The sequence below is a fragment of the Apodemus sylvaticus genome, chromosome 21 (genome assembly GCF_947179515.1).
Source record: "Apodemus sylvaticus chromosome 21, mApoSyl1.1, whole genome shotgun sequence".
Lineage (NCBI taxonomy): Eukaryota > Metazoa > Chordata > Mammalia > Rodentia > Muridae > Apodemus > Apodemus sylvaticus.
The window spans coordinates 11825543-11839049 of record NC_067492.1 but is presented as its reverse complement, the minus strand read 5'-3'; the positions used below and the strand labels follow the sequence as shown (position 1 = coordinate 11839049).

Sequence of the window (13507 nt, the reverse complement as noted above, 5' to 3'; positions counted from 1 at the left end):
GGGGGTGGGGGTGGGGGTGGGGGTGGAGGAGCTCCGCTGCCCCTCTGCACCCATAAAGTCCATCTGCAGGCAGTTCATGGGAAAACCAGGCAGCGAGCGTGGCTGCGGAAGGCAGTCGGAGCGCACTTTGCGAAGCTGCTGTAAACACCCCGCAACGGTCATCAATAAATTATTAGGAATCGTTGATGGCAGAAGAAATGGATGCATTTGAAAGAAGATTGTGCTCAGCTAGGCTTGCCTTCTTTGATGAGGGATGCCTGATATGTTGGGGACCCCCACTGTGGGCGTGAGGGCAACTGGGGGTGGGAAGGAGGTTCTGAATGGAAAGTCCCCTCTTGCAGGTCTGCTCTTTAAGTGGAAGCCTGTGAGTATGTGCAAAGTTCACCTCGGTAGCTGGCTCCTGAGCCTGTATTTAACTGTGCATCTGTCACCTGGTGCTGTACCACCTCCGGCTGCCAGTTGGCATTTCCATCCATGCCGGGATGAGGGCCTCTCTCTGAGGCCGTGCAGGCCACACGTGTTAGGCTTCCCTTTTGATGGCTAAGGGTCCAACCTTGCTGGATTCGTCACTATAACCTCTGGATGTGACAGCCAGCGAGACTCTTCTGAACAAGAGATTGACCCATCCATAGCCCCGATGGAATTGTCTCACGATGTGTTTGTTGAAATAAAGCTTGAAGCTGCGGAAGTCTGTCAGTAAATAACTCGAATCACTTCCGAGGGGGCCATTTGCATGCCACCGTCACCTCATGGACCCTTGGTTCTTTACCAGGTTTGCCAAATGTATGTTTTTAAGGAGTGTTTTAGCGCTATATTTAATTTGGGGAATAGTGTAAAAAAGGAGGGAGGTTAGAAAAAAAAATCCCATGACAGCCTGCTCATAGCTTGTTGTTTACTCTGCCTTTCCTTCTTTTCTTTTTCCTGAACGTGATCTTTGTGAAGTTGGAGTCACACATGCGTACCCTTTGCCCCTCTGCAGACGTCTCGGAGAAGCAGCCCCTCTCTGGCGTGTGCTTTTCAAAGCGCTGCACGCCTTTTATCATCAGCTGCAGGTCTCTGAGTCACTCAGCCCCTCTTCCGCCGCTGGGTGCTGTAGTTGGTGGCAGGGTTTTATCCTTTGTTGACTTTGTAAATAGTAGAGGTCTTCACATAACTTTTATGTGACATATGCCCGATGGGCTAGATATTTGGTAGTGTAATAAATAGAACAAAGAATAAAAAGGTGATTTGTTTAAAAAAAAAGTGAGGGGACAGTGGTTTTCAACTTGTGGGTTGAGACCCCTTTGGGGTCGAATATCAAGTATCCTGCATAACAGATTCATAACATTCATATGATTAATAACAGTAGCAAAATTACAGTTACAAAGTAGCAACGGGAATAATTTTATGGCTGGGGGTTCACCAAGGAACTGTGTCAAAGGACAGAGGCATTAGGAAGGCTGAGAACATTTGCTCTAGGGGAGATGTTTTCTGAAAGTCAGGGCTGGGTTTTTAGGTCAGTCTTGACATTTAGGGGAAGGGGGGGTCTCTGCCCAGGTGACCTGCTTTTGGGAACAGAACAGAATGTGGAAAGCTTACCCACACCCTGACCAACATCAGGGAGCAAGCTGCTGGTGGTCCCCAGAGGGGATATTTAGAAAACCAGCTTCCCTCATAGCCTGGTTTGGGTCAGAATGTGCTTTTCCCTGGGCTGGCAGGAGAAAGGAGCAAAGGGGTGGAGAGAACCAGGGAAGCCTGGCTTGTTGGCTCTCCAGCTAAAGGCATAGTCCAGCCGGGCGGCGCATACCCTTCATCCCACACTTGATTGGCAGAGGGAGGAGGATTTCTGAGTTAGAGGCCAGCCTGGTCTACAGAGTGAGTTCTAGGACAGCCAGGGCTACACAGTGAAACCCTGTCTTGAAAAATAAAATTAAAAAAAAAAAAGAAGGCATAGCCCTACAGAAGTGTTTTAGAGAAAAGCTATGATACGGAGTTTTGAAAATCATAAAATGACAGAGGAAGAATGAGGTAGGGAAAGGGAGAACCTATAAATCCAGAGTCCTGGTGGACCAAGCATCGAGCTGGCCCGGAATTTTTTGAGATCGAGAATGGTTTTTCTTCTACTGGGGAGGGACCTGAAGATTAAAACCCTCCTGGTGCCTGACCAGCTAGAGTTTGGTCATGACAGGTCCAAAGAGAGAGGTACTACTGTGCTTGCCCCCCCAGATCCATTGACGGGACACAGATACCAATCAGACAAAGCTCCAAGCTGTAATGGAACCCCCCTCCCACAAAACCTAGCACACGCAGAGGAAGAAAGGCCCACTGTGCAGCTAGAGTGGACGGCGGGCAGTGGACCCTTGAGACAGAAGTCACAGGCACTGTGGGAGCTACCTCGTGGAGCCCCAGAAAAGGATCTGGAAACAGAAATGAACTCTCTTATGTAACGAAAATCTCTGTGAGTTCGAGGCCAGCCTGATCTACAGAGCAAGTTTCAGAACAGTCAGGGCTACACAGAGGAACCCTGACTCGAAATATAAAATGAAACAAAGAAAATTTCAATTTAAAGAAAGGTGCCTATGTATTTCAGAATCTTGAACACAACACCGTTAGAGAGGGAGATTGTAGAGGAAGTGATGGGCTGGGCCACTCCTCAGGTGGTTCGCGGAGGGACGGTCTCTATCTGTGCATGCGTTTGTTTGATTCAGTGGGATGAGCAGAAAATGGCCAATGCACCCAGATGAGCCTGAGTGTGTATAAGGTAAAATCTAGCATTGGAGTTGTTCTCATCAGCCCTGGAGGCTGGAGGACAGGGACATGCCAGCTGCAGACTGGCAAGGGGAGTGGATGCAGTGTCCAGTCTCCACCTGTCAGGGCAGTAGGACAGTACAGATGTCCATGCGGAACTAGGGAGATGCTACTGCACAGAGGCATTCATACAGCCGGGGAGATGGCTGAATTTAGATCCCAGTACACACTTAAAAGCCAGGCTACATGGAACACATCTGTAACCCCAGTGCACTCTAGGAAAAGTGGGAGAGCAGGCTGATCCTCGGAGCTCATGGGCCGGGTGGACTGGCTCAGCTCCGGGATCTGTGAGAAGCATCATCTCGGAATTTAGGTGGCCAGGCAAGGCGGTGCACACACTGAATCTCAATACTGGAGAGGCCTAGCGAGGCTCTAGCCAGCCAGGGCTACACTGTGAGATGCTGTTCAGACATAAATGTGACAGTGGAGCGCCATGGAGGAAGATACCCGATGCTGACCTTTGGCTTCTGGGGACACCCACAAGCACAAATGCATTTCTGAGTTGACAAGAATCCTACCGGAAGCAAACCCCTATGTAGCTCCCACCTATAAACTAAACTTGTAGATGATAAAGTGCGGAGGTGGGAAAACTGAGGTGATATCGTGGTATATTTGCATCTTATGGAGGTCAGCATGCAGAAGAATGCGAATTGATCCATCCTTGTCGCCTGTACTAAGCTCAGATCCAAATGGATCAAGGACCTCCACATAAAGCCAGACACTCTGAAGCTAATAGAAAAGAAACTGGGGAAGACCCTTGAGGACATTGGTACAGGGAGAAAATTTCTGAACAGAACACCAATAGCATATGCTCTAAGATCAAGAATTGACAAATGGGACCTCATAAAATTACAAAGTTTCTGTACGGCAAAGGACACCATCAAAAGGACAAATCGGCAACCAACAAAGTGGGAAAAGATCTTCACCAATCTTACATCAGATAGAGGGCTAATATCTAATATATATAAAGAACTCAAGAAGTTAGACTCCAGAAAACCAAACAACCCTATTAAAAAATGGGGTACAGAGTTAAACAGGGAATTCTCACCTGAAGAACTTCGGATGGCGGAGAAGCATCTTAAAAAATGCTCAACTTCATTAGTCATTAGGGAAATGCAAATCAAAACAACCCTGAGATTTCACCTTACACCAGTCAGAATGGCTAAGATTAAAAATTCAGGAGACAGCAGGTGTTGGAGAGGATGTGGAGAAAGAGGAACACTCCTCCACTGCTGGTGGGGTTGCAAATTGGTACAACCACTCTGGAAATCAGTCTGGCGGTTCCTCCGAAAACTGGGCACCTCACTTCCAGAAGATCCTGCTATACCACTCCTGGGCATATACCCAGAGGATTCCCCACCATGTAATAAGGATACATGCTCTACTATGTTCATAGCAGCCCTATTTATAATTGCCAGATGCTGGAAAGAACCCAGGTATCCCTCAACAGAAGAGTGGATGCAAAAAATGTGGTATAGCTACACAATGGAGTACTATTCAGCCATTAGAAACAATGAATTCATGAAATTCTTAGGCAAATGGATGGAGCTAGAAAACATCATACTAAGTGAGGTAACCCAGACTCAAAAGGTGACTCATGGTATGCACTCACTAATAAGTGGATATTAACCTAGAAAACTGGAATACCCCAAACATAATCCACACATCAAATGAGGTACAAGAAGAAAGGAGGAGTGGCCCCTTGTTCTGGAAAGATTCAGTGAAGAAGTATAGGGCAAAACCAGAACGGGGAAGTGGGAAGGGGTGGGTGGGAGGACAGGGGAAGAGAAGGGGGCTTATGGGACTTTCGGGGAGTGAGGGGCTAGAAAAGGGGAAATCATTTGAAATGTAAATAAAAAATATATCGAATAAAAAAAAATATATGTCACACCTAGGCAGGCAACCCTTACTTTCCTTTACGCTGAATGTGTTAAGAATCTTGAAAAGTGAGGCTTGGGGCAACCCTGCATGAAGCCCTTCATTTGGGCTTCCCTTAGCAGCTCCTGATAGCTTTGTGTGGCCCTGCGCCATCTGAATCTATTTTGGATTTTCAGCATAAGGTAGCTTATTACAGCCACCGTGGAGATCCGCGATCTCCGATCTCACTGTTGTGACTGGTTGGGGGGTGCTGCAGGCTGCACCCATGGGAGGCACTGAATTGGTAAATGTGCATATTCTGACCAATCTATGGATTCAGTATCCTTCACCGCCCTTCCTCTAGCTTCCTGATCCCCTGAGACACAGGTAAGAGCCCCAGTTACTAGAATGTCCCAGGGACAGGAAGAGTCACATGTCTGTCACATTAGAGCAAAGCTAGACTAGGTTAAGCCTAGGACAGGGCATCAAGAGCAGAGCCAGGGCAGGAGCCAGGGCTTATAATCAAGTTAAGTCGTGAACACTAGGGAAAGGCTCTTGGGGCTTGAGGGGAAAGCTAGTCTTATAAGCACAGACAATGAGACATCTTATTTCAATATGGAGAAAGCATCAGTGGTCTGTTAGAGGATCGAGGCAGCCACAGCATTCATTTAACGGAAGTCCTGACTCTCCACAGTTCTTCGAGAAAGCTACAGAAAAAAAAAAAAAGGCAGCTTCCACAGATGGAGGAGGAGGCTGTGCAGTACAGTCTCAGAGCAGATGAAATAATCTCCTCTAGGAAGAGATGGCGGATGCTGTCGCTATAGAGAGACCTGGATGCTAAGCTTCAAAAGACAGCCCGCCTTGGTGAGAGACTAATGTGAAGAGCTAAGTTTACCGTTTTAAAAATCCTGGTCCCCCGAGGATTATCTTAAATCCACTTCACACCGAAGCCTGGGTGACAGCGCATCGGTTTATGACATGATTTACTGAAGCATTTAAGCACCGCCATTGAGACCTCAAAAGGAAAATTCCCGGCCTGAGTACTGCTGTGCACGGACGGTGCGCTGGTCACCCAGGGGCCTGGTGGAGATGGATGACAAGATTCATGCTCTCATGCCTGCAGACGCAAGATGCTTTCTGCTGCCCACATATCAAAGGGCAATTTCGACTTCCGAGGCTTATTATTTAGGAAATACATTTCCTAGAGCTGTGGCTGCCGAAGTTATTCTTCCCATGGAGAACTTTCTGGAAAGGATTTGCTCTTCTAGAAGCCACTTAGAACATCAGTGATTCCTGAGAGGCCAAGAAAGCAGCCTGTAATAATAAGTTGATGCCCATCTGCTATGGCGGGAAGCGGAGCCAGAAGACCTGATTCAGCAAAACCCTACAGCAGCGGTCCTAAACTTTCCTGATGCTGTGACCCTTTAATACAGTTCCTCATGGTGTGGTGACCCCCAACCATAAAATTATTCTTGTTGCCACTTCAAAACAGCAATTTTGCTACTGTCATGAAACCAGAATATAAATATCTGTGTCTTCCGTTGGTCTTAGGCGACCTCTGTGAAAGAGATGTTTGACACCCCCCCCCCCCCAAGGGGTCGCAACTCACAGACTGAGGAGTTGTAAGAGTGCATCTCTGGAGAAGATGCTGCCTGTATTCCTGAGACAGCGGCAAGCACAGCATTGTAGTTAGTGAAGGGAGCAGCGGCTGGGGTCAGGAGATCGCCAGCTTTATGGAAGCTGTACATTGTATCAGAAGCACCTGCTCCTCATCCGCTCTGCCCTTGTGGCTACCCACAGAAGTGTAACATAAGACAACTGTGCCTGTGTCTGTGTGCATGGGAGATCAGGTGCTAGAAGACAGTGTTGGATCCCCTCGGGTGGGTGGCTGTGGGTTGCCCTGATATGGGGGTTTGGGACTGAACTCTGGTCCCTGCAGGATCAGCAAGAACTCTTTAAGGCCTCGGCCTTCTCTCCAGCTCCTGCCTTGGCTTTTGAGACAGCTTTTCTCTCTGGCACTGAGCTTATTAATTAGGGTAGGCTGGCCAGCCCCGAGCCCTAAGAACCTGTCTTTGCCTCCCCAGAGCCGATATTAAGTTTGTATCAGTCTGTTGGGGGGGGGGGTTTAAGTGGGTGCTGGGGATGTCTTCAAGTCTTCACACTTACAACCCAAGCTCTTATGGCTCAAGCATCTCCTTGGCTTTACTCTGCCCTTTAAGTTCCCTGAATGGTATTAGTTGTCTGCTCTCACCTCTCCCCGCCCCCCACCCCCTCACCTTGTGCCACCTTTTCTTCCTTGTGAATATATGCCTGTATGCCTGTAGAGACATCCATGAACGTAGGTAAAAGACAGAAGTTGATCTGACCTAGTGATGAGCAGAAAGGCACACAGTGCTCTTGTGTTTCAGGCTTTCATAGTAAAGCCACCTTTGGAAGACCAAGGGCTGTAGCAGCTGCTAGCTTTGGTGTAGGAGATAATGGAAAAGCAGAGGCTGGGGTCTACAGGAGAGACGCCAACTTTGGAAGAAAGTTCTACTATGTAGCAAAAGTCACTTTTGTGTAAATTAGGCCTTGGCCTCCAGGAAGCGCTGGGCGTCTGCGTTCTTACAGGCACTCATGGGAGACACAAGATGTGTCTCCAATACTGGCTTGGAAGATGTCGCTCACAAGGTTGTTCTCCCCCCATCCCCATCCCCAGGAGAGTGAAGAGGAACTCTATTCCTCCTGTCGCCAACTGAGGAGACGGCAGGAAGAGCTCAACAATCAGCTCTTCCTGTATGACACACACCAGAACCTGCGCGGAGCCAACCGTGATGCCCTGGTGAAGGAATTCAACGTTAACGAGAATCAGCTGCAGCTGTACCAGGAGAAGTGCAACCGGAGGTAGGTGTGACCATAACACCCAAGCCCCTCCCATCCCCCTCCCATCCCCCCCACGCCCGCCAACCCCCAAAGTCCTGGAGCTTCTGCACTGGGGCTGTCTAACACCTCAAACACCTGCTGTTTCCCTCACATAGAACTGGTTTCTCCAAGGATATTTCAGTTTAATAATGAGGATAAATGAGGACCAATTGTCCCCCGTGGCTGTGTTGGGGATCAAACCTGGGGTCTCGTGCATGGCGAGGCAAGAGCTCTATAATTAAGCTACTGTGACTACGAACTTTGAAGTTGTCCTCACTGAGCGGTCCGCTGTAGTCTGATTCAGATCTGTGACGGACTTTCTCCATGGGAAGCTTCTGATCACATCCCAGACATGGGGTGGGTGGGAGAGGCGGCCGGTGGTGCCCCCATGGTCCCAGACCAAGTGTCGGATGAACTAACCTTCAAAGAGCACTGCGTGAGCTCCACCCACTACGTGTGTTCTCATTGGATCCTCAGACCAGCCGCCATTGCCCTGCTTACCAAGGAGGAAGTGGACATTCTCCAAGGCTGAGGGGTGTGCTAGGAGCCCGGAGCCTCCTCCACAAGTGATGTGCTAGGTAGGGTGGGAGTTACACACTGATGGACTCAATCTCCTTTATTTCAGGTTGAGAGAGAAGAGGGTGAGCAATAGCAGGTTCTACTCCTAGAAGCGCATGCGTGTGCGCATGCGTATGGTGTTCACAAGTGCCTTTGGGTACGGGAGAGCCTTATAAGCAGCCCCCAGGAAGAGATTGATCTGTGACATTCAACGTCCTCTCTCCGAGCCACTCGCCATAGAGATGACATTTCTGAAGACGCCCCCACGGGCAGGAGGAGTTAAGACCTTCCTGTTCCTTTTCCACCTTGGACAACTTTAACTTATACTCCTGATAGAGGATCCTCAAACTCTGTGTGTCATGTTTTGTCCTTCCCCGTTGTTGTTCTCAGCCTCTTTGAATAAAGACAACAGTTTCATGCCATTAAGCGTTCTATACTTGATCGGTACAGTAAACAGGAATTCCTCTTTGGTGAACAAGATTCTGACAATGACCCAGGCAATCGACTTCCACGGAAGATGACCTGAGACATGGGGAGCTAATTCTTTAGATTCCAAAATGGATTTTAGCTAAGAGACAAATGATTCTACAGTTAATGCCAGTGTATTCCACAGGACCCCAAAAGGCTGCCAGGGGCTCATCTCAACGGGCGTTAACTACTAATGGCATAGCAGTTGGCTGGACAGATCTACACGGAATTTTCAGAAATGGGGGATGGAGTCTGCCCTTAGGACATTTTTTTTTTTGTCTCATGGCTAGTGGTATTGGGGTGCTAGCTTCATACATGTCGTTGTTGTGCCTGCCTCGACTCAGCACATCCAGGGTCCTCTTAAGTCTGGTAGGAGGCTGCTGCCAAGGTCCTGGGGCCACAGCCAACAGTGTCATTGCTGGTTAAAGAGGAAGCGGAAAGGTAGGTTTATAGGAAAATTTCTCTGCGTTATCCAACATTCAGGTGCACCAAGTTACGCTCTGATGGTATTGATCTTAAGAGTGTTACAGGAGACCTGCAGTTACTTCAGAGAGGCGGGCACACCTACCCGGTCCACAGTTACCTGTGAGACATCATTCAACACTTCAGGATTTAACAAGGTGTGTGTGTGTGTGTGTGTGTGTATGTGGCGATGGTGGGGATTGAACTCAGGCCCTTCTGCTACCACTGAGCTAAGTCTCCAGCTTTATAAAACTCTTAAAGGAGAAGACGGACAAACAGTAAACTCACAGCTTCTCAGTGAGTGAAGAATTGACTTGGGAAAGCAGCTGTAGATCTCTGAGCTGCTGAGATCTGGTCATGGGTGGGGGAGGGGTCAACAGTAAGCTGCTTTGTCTCAGAGTGGAACCTGAGATCAGAAACTCTCTGGGTGAGATCCAAAATGGTGACCTCAACGTATGTGTTGCTGGAGAAAAGATTAAAAACTAGCTCTCCCTGACCAAAGGAACCTATCCCTTCATTTTCCAAAAGTTTCCCCGAGCACAGCTCCTTCACAGACTTACCTCAATACCTTCTGACCTTGGAAGAAAGCATTTGTTACCGGGTTTAGAGGCCACACCCACTATGAGCCCTTGAAGACCTAGGAGGAGTGTTATCTCCTAACTCCTCTGATCCCAACATTGTATCTCATTTGGCAACTGACAAGGAAGGAAAGGGGCCCTCATTTAGCCTAGTGGCTGACTTGGATGAAAGGCTGGGTGAAGGCTACGTGGCAGGCTCTGTTGCAGTTTCCCACTGGCTGGGACCAGGTAATGCTCCCTTCTTATTGTATCATCACCTGTGCCTGGCAGAACTTGGACCGGTGTCATCCTCCCATCCACGTCTCCACTTTGCTCTGTTTTAAAATCCAGTTGCTAAGGCTGGAGTCTTTATTGCCTAAAATGGATATCTTTGCTATGTATCCAAAAAAAGTGATAGGTGGCAGGTAGGAGGCAGCAGGAAGCATCTCTCTCCATAGAGAGATACTGCAGGCAGGGCAGGGGCCGGCAGGAGCATCTGTACCAGTGGGCTGGGAAGAATGTTCTCCTTGTCTGCCACTAGAGGGCACTCGTGAGGTTCTTTTGTCCTGGGCTTGATTGGGTCATACACTGATTTGGTTCTTGGTGGTTGAAGGCAATTTCCGAGTTGGTTCTCTTACACGGAAGGATCCCTTGAGCCTGTCCTGATGCCATGTGTCCTTGTCTGGACATCGTGAATGAGAGCGAGACAGCACTGGTGACAACAACCCTGGATAGTGTCACATTGAGAGGACAGAATTAGCCAGAGCCAGGCCGACTCCATGACAGGCTCCAAACTGGCAGTTTGGGAGACTACTACTCTGTTTCTGTTTCGAATAACTGGGAAAAGTCCAAAACAAGTCAATTCCAGGGAAAGCTACCCATCACGAGCAGCCAACCAGGAGCTGTAGAAGCTGCCCCACCACCTAGCTTGAGCCAACCTCATGGGCAGCCAATCAGGAGCTATAGACGCTGCCCCACCACTTAGCTTGAGCCAAGTACAGTTAATCAGCAAAAGTCCCACAAATCCCCGAGATCCATACCCCTGGAGATAAAGCCAACCAATCAAGGGAAGGGAAGGTAAAAGTCACCCACTCTTACCCTAACATGCTAATTGACCCTGCAAATCCACACCTCTGCCTTCCATTCTGATGCATGGTGGAGCCTTGCATGCAGGTTCCCTGCGGAATAAACACTTCCTTGCCACTGCATATTATTCGAGTCTGGGGTATCATTCTTTAAGAACCACAGAGACCCTTACAATGTCACACTGGTTGGCATACCATCCTTTCTGTAGTATTTGGGGCATTGGTAATGGCGTGAGAAAATACAAAGCTAGGGTGGCAAAGGTCACCGGGCATGGGAAACTTCAGTAGACAAAGTTGGACAGTCTGTGTGAGGTGATACTTAGGTATGCAGTAATTAAACAGGGTGTAGAAGCCTGCATTTCCTACGGTGACCTTGGATCCTCTAGCCCAGCATGGTGTGTGCATCCAGTTTACTGTAGAAAATGTTTGAGGGAAATTAAAAAAAAATCCTTTTAAAAAGATTTATTTTTAGGTGCGTGCACGTGTCTGTGGGTTAGTATGCGCACGAGTGCAGTATCCATAGAGGACAGCAGAGGGCGCAGGAGTTAGAGGTGGTTTTGTAAACCACACAATGTGGATACAAGAAACCAAACCAAGGTCCTCTGTAAGGCAAGCAAGTGGTCTTGACTTCTGAGCCATCTCTCCAGCTCCGTCCCTACACATGCTGCTCCTTTTAGTAAATATGCGCAGCAAAATCTAGTCATTTATATGCTTCCTGACCAGGTTACAACATAAAGAAAAGTCACCAGGGCCAGGGATCTTAAAGCCACTGAGTCCATGATTCTAGAACATTTAGAACGTACCAGGTATTGCCTGCAGACTCTTATTTTCCTGTTGTTTCCTTCCTTTCCTGAGACTCATCTAAGCAGATGAACACTCAGACAACAGAACACAAGCCCTTTCACACCCAACCCCCAAAATGGTGGTTTCTGGCCTTTGCTTTCGTGAATGGGCTGAACACCTGGAGGATTTTTGACCTTTAACACTGAGTCACGCAGATGTTTTAACATGTGACTGTGAAGAAGAGCCCAGCTGTGCTGCTATCCTGAAGTGTCTCAGCTCTGTCTCCTAACCTGTGTGAGCAGGGCTCACTGCCACCCCTCCCCACAACTAACCTGAAGCCAGGGGGCTGGGTCACTCACTGGGAGGGAGCACCATTGTCCCCTGCTTCCAATGTATCTCTTTATTGTCTTTAACGATTCATTTGTTACCTCTTATATCATGTATTTTTATTGATCAAGCTCAATTAAAAGAACTTAAAGCCTTAGAGCCTCATGATCAGCTGATAGATAATATGTAAATTTTGTTTAATAGATACAGTTAAATGGTGTGAAAGCCCAGAGTAATTGGACCTCAAATGTGGGAGGGGGGGATAGGATGAAAATAAAAATTCCAGGAGCTCCAGGGAAGACAGGAATATTCCTATTTGAAGTTGTCTCTTTTTTTGTGTTGATTTTGAAGGGAGGGTGTTGTCTGTCAATCAGAGCCTCCTGGGGGTGTCTGAAAAGGAATGTTGCTCTTTTGTGAAGACATAGTGTCTACACTGTATCAATTTTGCAGTTGTGTAAGAGGAAACATTTAGGTGTTGATTTAGGAATGTTCACAGAGCACACACGGATTGTAAGAATCATGCCAGAGGTTGAGAGAGAGCATTTTAAGACTGCTGATCTTGGACCATTAAGTTATATTCTAAATTATATTAAACAGCCAGAATGGCTACGAGGAGCCCCGATCTTTTCCACTGTAACAGAGATGCATATTACCCTGTACATGGGTGATACTGAACTTGGAGGTAAGCCCAAAGCTATCTTACATGTGAGTATTCCAGAAGGTTGTAGAATGGCAAAGTTAGCGTTTAGAAAGTGATGTGACTTGGGTCTTATTTAAATATTTTAAAGGGGTTTTAATTTGGTTTTTAAACTAGGTAGATTTGTGCCCTGAGTGTGGGTTTATACATGTGAGTGCAGTGTCTGAGGTGGCCAGAAGAGGGCCCCAGAACCTCTGAGTCTCCTGTGTGGGTGCTGGGAAACAAACTCAGGTTCTCTGCAAGAACAGGAAGTACTCTCAAGAACAGGAAGTACTCCTAACTACTGACAGCTATCCAGGGCTTGTCTTGAGTTTTTGATTTTCAAAGCATCTAACACCTCCTTCAAGAGCCTCAGCCTACAGCTACGATCTCCCTCAGAAATACCTACCTGGCCGATTTCAGCAGGCATAACAAAGCTGCCTTTGCAAACTAGTGTCTCATTATTAAAACTTAATTTCATATGAAAATTATGTGCCTGTACATACAGAGAACTACAGAAGGGAGACATTGAGATGTTGGCTATTGTTAATGTAACGTTAAATGGTTGCATTACAATAGAAAATACAAAAACAATCTAATAAATACAATGTCTGGCCGGAAACTTTTTTTTTTAAAGCCTGTCCTTTTTTCACTATTTATGCTCCCAAATGAAGAGCTCAGCCGCGAGAAGGGTAAAGTCACACTCCCCACCCCAACCCCACTTTTTAAAAAATTCTCCATTTTATTTTTACATTTTTCTCTAGGTGACAAGCCTGTTTCTTTCAGCTGAGACTTACTCTTTAGAAAACCACAGTTAAAAATTAAAACACAACTCACTCTCTGAAGAAACCCACAGTCATAAATCAACAACACATGGCCCTCTCTCTTCCATTTGTTGGCCTTTGGATGAAGGGTTAGAGCCAGGAAGAGTGAAAAGGATCATTGTAAGCATTCACATTTCTCAGAAAAGTGGTGGGGATGTGCTAGGAGTGTTGGCGTGGTGGTTTGAATGTCTTTGGAACATTGGAAATGGTGCAATTAGGAGG

At 47.4% G+C, this 13507-nt stretch overlaps 1 protein-coding gene across 1 annotated transcript in view; it reads left to right on the top strand.

Moving 5' to 3' along the window:
• Plcg2 (phospholipase C gamma 2) overlaps nt 1–8525 on the top strand; it is a 134649-nt gene extending 126124 nt beyond the window's left edge. Inside the window, exons 32-33 of the mRNA XM_052167117.1 lie at nt 7343–7527; nt 8171–8525. Coding sequence (XP_052023077.1) covers nt 7343–7527; nt 8171–8213 — 228 coding nt within the window. The 3' untranslated portion in view covers nt 8214–8525. The remainder of the gene's footprint in view (nt 1–7342; nt 7528–8170) is intronic.
• Nucleotides 8526–13507: the final 4982 nt, after the last annotated feature.